The sequence below is a fragment of the Epinephelus moara genome, chromosome 5 (genome assembly GCF_006386435.1).
Source record: "Epinephelus moara isolate mb chromosome 5, YSFRI_EMoa_1.0, whole genome shotgun sequence".
Taxonomy (NCBI): Eukaryota; Metazoa; Chordata; class Actinopteri; order Perciformes; family Serranidae; genus Epinephelus; species Epinephelus moara.
In genome coordinates this window covers 25,416,486-25,423,744 of record NC_065510.1, presented here as the reverse complement: position 1 = coordinate 25,423,744, position 7,259 = coordinate 25,416,486, and the positions used below count along the sequence as shown (strand labels likewise).

The following is a 7,259-nucleotide window of genomic DNA, read 5'->3' as shown; positions in this document are numbered from 1 at the left end:
TTAAATTACATATATTTAAAAATATAATTATTTAATCAGAATCTGCATTTTATTTAGCCTTTATATGCACACAGAGTGAAACTCTCTTTCTCTTGGTGTGTGTGTGTTGAGACTACAGAAGCGCAGAACAAACAAAAAAACAGTATTTATTTATCTTTTATTTAGTCAGGAAGGTCCCATTGAGATACAATAGATCTTCTCCCAAGGCGTCCTAGTCAAGATGGCGGCAGGATCATCATCATTAGTTTCAAGTAAAAATAATTAACTACTATGTTACACAGTAAAACACACACACAATATAGGCTACGTCAAATTATTTCAGGCACATACATGAAGGGTTCCCCGGTATATTCTGTCTTGTAAGGGGAACCTTGGTATGGAGAAAAAGAGAACTTCTAGTATAGACTATAAGGTGTGAACACACTGTTGCTGCCCCCATCCTTCAGTTTAAATGCCCTCTATGCAACTCAAACTCTTCAGGTTTGTACACTGTAAATATACATGAATATGGGATCGGACAAATTGCAGATTGTGCCGATGAGTAACACATCTACTTGTGGTGTCGAACAGAAGGGGAATATTAGTCTGGCAAATTCATATATAAAAACTGACATAAGACAAGGTCTGTTGCCAACCAGACTATAAAATCTCCAACTTTAAATTAACAAGTTTTTTTTTCTGGCAAGCAAACTCACTGCCTTTATCAGTCACATTATGGTTGGTATGTTCTGGGTACAAATGGACCAAAGACAACATCAAATCATACCAAAGTTTCCCAGTACAACAGACCAGTCAGAAAATAGAATATAACAAGCGTTTATTCAACAAATAAGCTTACAGTTTGATGCAAAAGCTTCATATTACAAAAACCCTTGTTCAGTAAACACTGCTGTTTCTTCACTGAAGGTTCGTTTTGTTGGCTCGAGGGCATTGGTTTTCAGCCAGTGACATCATTTGAATAAGTCACCTGAAAGAGACAGATGCAGATCAGACTACAGCAGTGTGTGTGACAGACAAACAATATTATCCACTGTAGCCTCAGATAAAAGTTAGAATCAGGAGCTCAGAGCTCTCATACGAGGTGTCAGAAAATATTTGGTATGTCATCATTGGCTGTACTGTTAATATGCAACACGTACACACAGGCTTACCGTTAAAACAAACTAGATCACCAGTCGTTGGTCACCAGCAGGATCATGTAGTTACTTCATGTGTCGAGTCGAGTCATGGATCAACCTGTGAAATAGCTCAGTTTTAATTCACACAAAGACACAATCATCATGTGCACATACATCTGTAGGAGCCTCAGGAAAAAGCTAGAATCAGGAGCTGGAGTTCAGCTCTCATAGTAGGTGTCAGAAAAGTTAATTGATTTTGTCATCACAGGCTACAAGTGATTCAAACGCCAACATATTGCAGGGACTCACCAGCTGTGACACCCGGTGAGGTCCTGGTTAATAACAGCCTCTATCTCAGGAGCATCTGAAACACAGCGGCCTCAGACCTTTGTCCGGAAAGCTCTGAAGTGTTTAGTCTTCTCAAACATACCTGTAACAATTGGAGGAATAGTGTTAGTGAAAAGTGACAATGTTGAGGTGATGATTAATATACTAATAACAGAGCCTCAGGTTAAAGCTAGAATCAGGAGCTGGAGTTCAGCTCTCATAGTAGGTGTCAGAAAAGTAGTTTGATTTTGTCATCACAGGCTAAAACTGATTTTTAAAAAAGCATCAAGACTGCAAGGACTCACCAGCTCTTGAACCCAGCATGGCCCTGGGTGTTTAGCATCCCTCAGTCTGCCATTCTCACCTGTACCAGCTTCAACTGAAAGGCAAAGGAGAACAAATTTCAAAAAGACCAATAGATATATTATATATGCTTTAGAAATCAATAGAGCCTCTGATTAGAGTTAAAATTAGGAGCTGCCATTCGTCTCTCTTAAGAGGTCTAAGAAGGGTTTGTGGCATTACTGGCTGTGTGGTGAGCTGGGTTTTGTCACCTTTAACTTATAAATTAAGTGTGGAGGTCATGAGGAAGTGTTACACATTCAGGCATACCAGTCCTTGAAATCCCTTTGTTTATTCACATTGCAGTTTAGGATGCAGATTAACTCACATTTGCGCTTTCCAATGAGGAAGCTCTGAAAGGCAAATCCATCTTCAGTTTCCTCATCTCAACCTTTGGTCAACGACTCCAGCATGCCTCCATGTGGCTTCATGGAAAGAGGAAGGGAGAGCAAGGCTCATGAATAAATTCCAGCTGCACCAGTTGTAATGTTATCCTAACCATTTCATTATTTTAATGTCCATGCAATTAGCTGAATTATTACATTATTTAGAAATAAAACATTTTCAGGAGACAGAATGTGAGGGGGTAAGAGATTAATATAGTCAGTACTCAGCAGCACATTCTTATGCAACAGAAAAATAAACTTAGGGCTGGAAATATAAATAGCAATCTTGCAAATACTCGCTGTGTAGATCAATGTACGATTAAAATTTGATTCCTTATTTTAAAAGATAATATTTTACAGTTTTATGAGGTGGAAACACCACGTGGCCGCTCTGGCCCTTGCAGAACATCCACATGTTCCTGTTCAGACCAACGTGTAACGTTAGCATGTAAAGTCCTCTGCACGTTAACAACACAATACTCACCGGTTTGACTGGTTTAGCCTTCTTCCCGACAAACTGGCCCGCTCGAGTCATCTCTGCAGTGGTTGAGTAAAGTTTGGTAAAAACGCCGAAAAGAGGCAAAGAGTGTTCGCCTCTCCTGTCGTGCTGCTTGTGGCGAACTGATGCGCCAGAGGAGGTGACCCTTTACGGCTTCCGTCCAACTGAAAACGGAAGTACCGCCCCTTTCTTGGCTAGCTAGTTAGCTGCAAAGCTAACGGCTAGCCAGCTACGTCTGTCGGACTTTCTGAAAAGCGGAGAAAAAGTTATGGGATTTTATGACCTTATTTTTTTTATTTATCTGGCCCCCATTAGTGTACAGGATACTATTATCTGAACAACTAGTCAGATAAAAGATAAAACAACGATGATTTTGTTGCAATTGAACAACATCTCCCATGAGTCTTAGACGCAGAAGCTAGGTTAAAGCTTCCTGGGAGTTGTAGTTTTTTATTAATGCTAACGAACTAGTGGTCTATTTTCTAATAGTGGTTTATTTTGGTTAGACTAAGGATATGGTAATTTTTAAAAAACCATTACAACAATAGGTACCAAATTTGCCTAGAAAGTGAACAGAAAATTCTAGTATAATTTTTCAACATTTTTAGAAAACCTATTAAAACATTTAACTGTCTCAAGAAACTAGAAACATGATCATTTATCTTAAATAATTTTGATATTCTGAAACCTAATATGCAACTGCAGTAAGATCCAGTGTGGTTATACCTCATTTTATCACATTTGCTGAGTTATGTGCTGATAAATGCACAGAGCCCTTTTACATATTGTCTATGTAGGCCTATAGCTACACTCATTGTCAACAAGTAGGCCACCTCAAAATCAAATTTAAAACCCTCCAATTAGAGTCAGTCTTCACATCAAAGTGGGTCTTTTTAATAGTGTTATAAGGGGTGAAACAACAGTGTTTGTACATAGTAGACTTGCCTTTTTTTGTACACATTTCATGAAATATCTGAACTTACAGTACCAGAGAGTTGTGACAAAGATAGCCGACTGGAGGCAGGATATTTGAATTTGAATTGTAATTTGTAATGTTATTTCTTGTAGGTGTAAACTGTCAAGCCGGGCGCTGTGAAATATTGTTACAAGTCTGCTGGATATTCAGTATTATGATGATACTCTCCACACCCAAAGTGCTTTATTGTTGCACAAGAGACTAAAACTAGAGAATACAATTTCTGAAAAAACTGTGGGTGTGAATGCTGCATACTGAATAGCTGACATTATACTGCCATGCCGGCTTTAAACATTGAATAATACCATTCATATATTTTTTTATAATAAATATATTAATTTATTATATATATATATATATATATATATATATATAATATTGTGAGAGAATTGGACAACCTGCTGCCCTGATCACATTTTTGACACAACACACACAAATTTTACACACTGTTCATCAGGGTGTCCTCTCTCTCACAATATCATATAACAGCGAGACAAATTATGATTTTGACTGGAATCCTTAAACATGAAAGTTGAGCCTCAGCTCTATCTCTGTGAGGTTAAATGTCTTTATTCCCTGGATATGATTCATCTTTTCAATAATATTCATACTAACCAGACCCATCCATTCTTTCTAGTGTTCTTATTACTTCAACTGATTCTTGCACATTTAATCCAGCATTGCAGTGTAGCGTCAGCTTTTCAAAAATCTTAAAGAAATTCCGCACATCTCCCTCAATATTTGAAATGTGCATTTGTCCCCCTTAATATAAACATAGTAGCAAAGCACTTTTGTTGTGACAAAAGTAAAGACATTTACACCATAAACTGTGCCAGAAAATGTGCAAATTGGTAATTAAATTCACCATAATGCAGGAAATTAAGTGTTTTACGCTCAACATTTTTTTGGTGGAGGACCTCAGCGTTGAAACAAAACCTACGACCTTGCTGGAGTGTAAAGTCCTCATGTCATCTCACCTACCCAAAACCCAGAAATATTGGCAAGACCCCACTGTCAGCTGACTAAGTCCCTGAAATCGACGTTACAACTTTGTAGCTTTGGAGCAGGCCCAGCCTCACTAAAGCTACTGTGACTGAATGGGAAAATGTGAAGGCTAAGAGTGTTATTCATATAAAACTGGGCCTGCATGAGGAGCAACAATCTACAAGTAGTGTCTGACAAATCTTCAGCAGAGGAGGCGTAAAAGAACCACACGTAGAGAGTCATGTAAGGTTTAATTTATACATTTATTCTGATCACAGCTGTACAGGAATGCATCGTCACAGCAGAAACACAACCTAACCCAACCATGGCACAACAGCCGTCACAACACATCCAGAACTCAACCATAAATGTACAGGCTCAATCAGCTCACCTCAATTCAATGTCTATAATTATTATTATTATTATTCACATAGAACCATCTGTCTCTCAAATATATCTTTGTTTTCAAAGAGCATAAAAATACAAGTGGACTCTTCATTGGGATGAACACTGGTGGTTGATCCACTGTCTGGCCTACATGGGGGGGACCACTGAAAACTGGGGAGCCGAGGAGGAGCAGAGCCAATTTATTACAGCTTACTGATTGATTTGAGGGGATCATACAGGACTCACAACTCAACCTAGAAGCTACTTTTGACGTCACGGACACACAAGGAAAGAGGGTTCGGAAGGAACCAGAAAACCATTAAACATGTTTGAATGGAAAAGAAGAAAAAAAGAGACAAATAAAAAGAATACATGAGAGAACACTACCAAGGCACAGAGAGATGCAGAGTTAACAAAACGGACACAGAGGGAGATAAAAAGGGGGTTGAGACAAGGTGGAAGGTGGGCAGATTAGAGGCAGTTTCACTAACCAACACTAGAGGGAGCTCTAACAGCTCAAATACCCAGGTATATTATAAACTCTATGTATGTATACTGGATGTACTATATAAAGCATTGAAATATAGGATTATCTTTTAAAAACACTGTTCACTGCAGCAGGACAAGGGGATACACCGCATGAGTGTGCTTGTATATATGTGTCTTTGCATGTAAATGTGTGTGTGTGTGTGATGTGTAGACTCATTTCCAAGCAAACCTCCATAGATGGAGCTAAACACCAACAAAGCAGAACACCAGCGAGATTAAAACCAATGTGTGTGTGTGTGTGTGTGTGTGTGTGTGTGTGTGTGTGTGTGTGTGTGTGTGTGTGAGTGTCTCAAAAATTCATGGACACACATCTATATCATCGTTCTGATCTTTAGAATAACTACTGTACGAGTGGGAGGACATTGACATGAGCATCAGCAGGGGACTACACACACTCGTAACGACAACAACGGCAACGATAACAACAACAGCAACAACAACAACATGAAGAGAGACAACACACAAGTCAGGAAGTCCGGCTAAACCACAATCCTCCACTCATACAGAAGAGAAATAGAGGCTACGATTCATCTGGAAAAATGCATCCGTTTGACATCGCAGGAGTGGGACAGACTCGGAAAGTGGCCTGTCTTTCCATGTGCTTTTAAAAACGCTCTCCGTTATCTCATCTGTATGCATCTTGTCTATCTAACTATCTATCTGCCTGTCCGTCAGTCAGTTTATGTGCTTTTTTTTTTGTTTTGCAAGCAATATGCTTATCTGTCTGCCTCCCTGTCTGACTGAGTTAGCATCTCTGTCAGAGTCTGTAGAGATAAAAGGACGAGGAAAATGATTGTGCTTCTGGGTCCACACAGCTGTCTGAGGCTGGGCGGCGGCGGCGACTCGCTGGGCTGCAGAGGTCAGAGGTTGTGTGGGAGCGGCCTCCTCGCATTGGGAGGCGTACTAGAGCTACTGCGCCAGACGAAGAGGACTCCCTCCTCGGTATTACTGTACAAGGCTACATGAGAAGCGCTCACGCAGGAGGGACATACGCTCAAACACACATGCACACACACACACACATACACACACACACGCACACACTCTCAGAGCGCCAGCATCTAGCCTTGGGAGAGTTTTCTTGAAACACCTACACATGATGACGGGAGAGGGGAAAGGGCGTGTTGGAGATGAGACGTGGGCAGGAGATCAGTCGAGCATTGCATCCAGTTGGTCTGCCAAGTCGTCAAACATGCTGCCGATGTCGTCCAAGATGGAGACTGTAGACTTCTTGCTGGAAAGAGAGCTGGGAGTTGGACAGCATAAAAGGAAGAGTTTAGCTGATAATGAGGCAGACACATTATCATACCACTAGATTAAAGATGTGAAGTGGAGGCTGTGAGCTGGTTTAAGAGTTATTTTTTCCTCATTCTTAGTGAACATTATAAAGACTGTTTAAAGATATACTACGCAGAATTTCCCTACAAAACAATGTACAGACTCATACAGATGTAATCCCTCTCAATCATCACTTATGACCCACTACAAGTGTGTGACAGTGTATTTTTCTGCAGAGCATCTGCCCTCTCTCTGTGTTTTCTTATCTTCTGTGGTCAGGACATTTATGGGCGTGTACCCTCACAGCACTTAGGTGAGGTCGGGGCTTTAAAAAAAAAGGTAGCCACCAGGTGCCAGACTGTAAGCAGCATTCATCCAAGAGACAAAGCACCTAAAAAAAATGCAAATTAGGC

At 40.2% G+C, this 7,259-nt stretch overlaps 1 protein-coding gene, 1 long non-coding RNA gene and 3 other non-coding genes across 5 annotated transcripts in view; all 5 read right to left on the bottom strand.

The window, feature by feature from the left end:
• Positions 1 to 800: 800 nt before the first annotated feature.
• On the bottom strand, positions 801 to 2,808 carry LOC126390378 (uncharacterized). Its single transcript, XR_007569965.1, has 6 exons — positions 2,658 to 2,808; positions 2,116 to 2,212; positions 1,751 to 1,824; positions 1,428 to 1,548; positions 1,152 to 1,236; positions 801 to 967 (listed from the first exon to the last, which is right to left on the bottom strand). It is a non-coding gene; the product is annotated as an uncharacterized LOC126390378 (long non-coding RNA).
• LOC126391088 (small nucleolar RNA SNORD60) lies at positions 1,034 to 1,115 on the bottom strand. The gene has a single exon (XR_007570033.1). It is a non-coding gene; the product is annotated as a small nucleolar RNA SNORD60 (small nucleolar RNA).
• On the bottom strand, positions 1,301 to 1,389 carry LOC126391091 (small nucleolar RNA SNORD60). Its single transcript, XR_007570036.1, has one exon. It is a non-coding gene; the product is annotated as a small nucleolar RNA SNORD60 (small nucleolar RNA).
• LOC126391089 (small nucleolar RNA SNORD60) lies at positions 1,620 to 1,708 on the bottom strand. The gene has a single exon (XR_007570034.1). It is a non-coding gene; the product is annotated as a small nucleolar RNA SNORD60 (small nucleolar RNA).
• A 2,087-nt stretch (positions 2,809 to 4,895) lies between the features above and the next one.
• Positions 4,896 to 7,259, bottom strand: part of LOC126390944 (caskin-1-like) — a 52,441-nt gene continuing 50,077 nt past the window's right edge. The window contains exon 21 of the mRNA XM_050045465.1: positions 4,896 to 6,814. Coding sequence (XP_049901422.1) covers positions 6,718 to 6,814 — 97 coding nt within the window. The 3' untranslated portion in view covers positions 4,896 to 6,717. The remainder of the gene's footprint in view (positions 6,815 to 7,259) is intronic.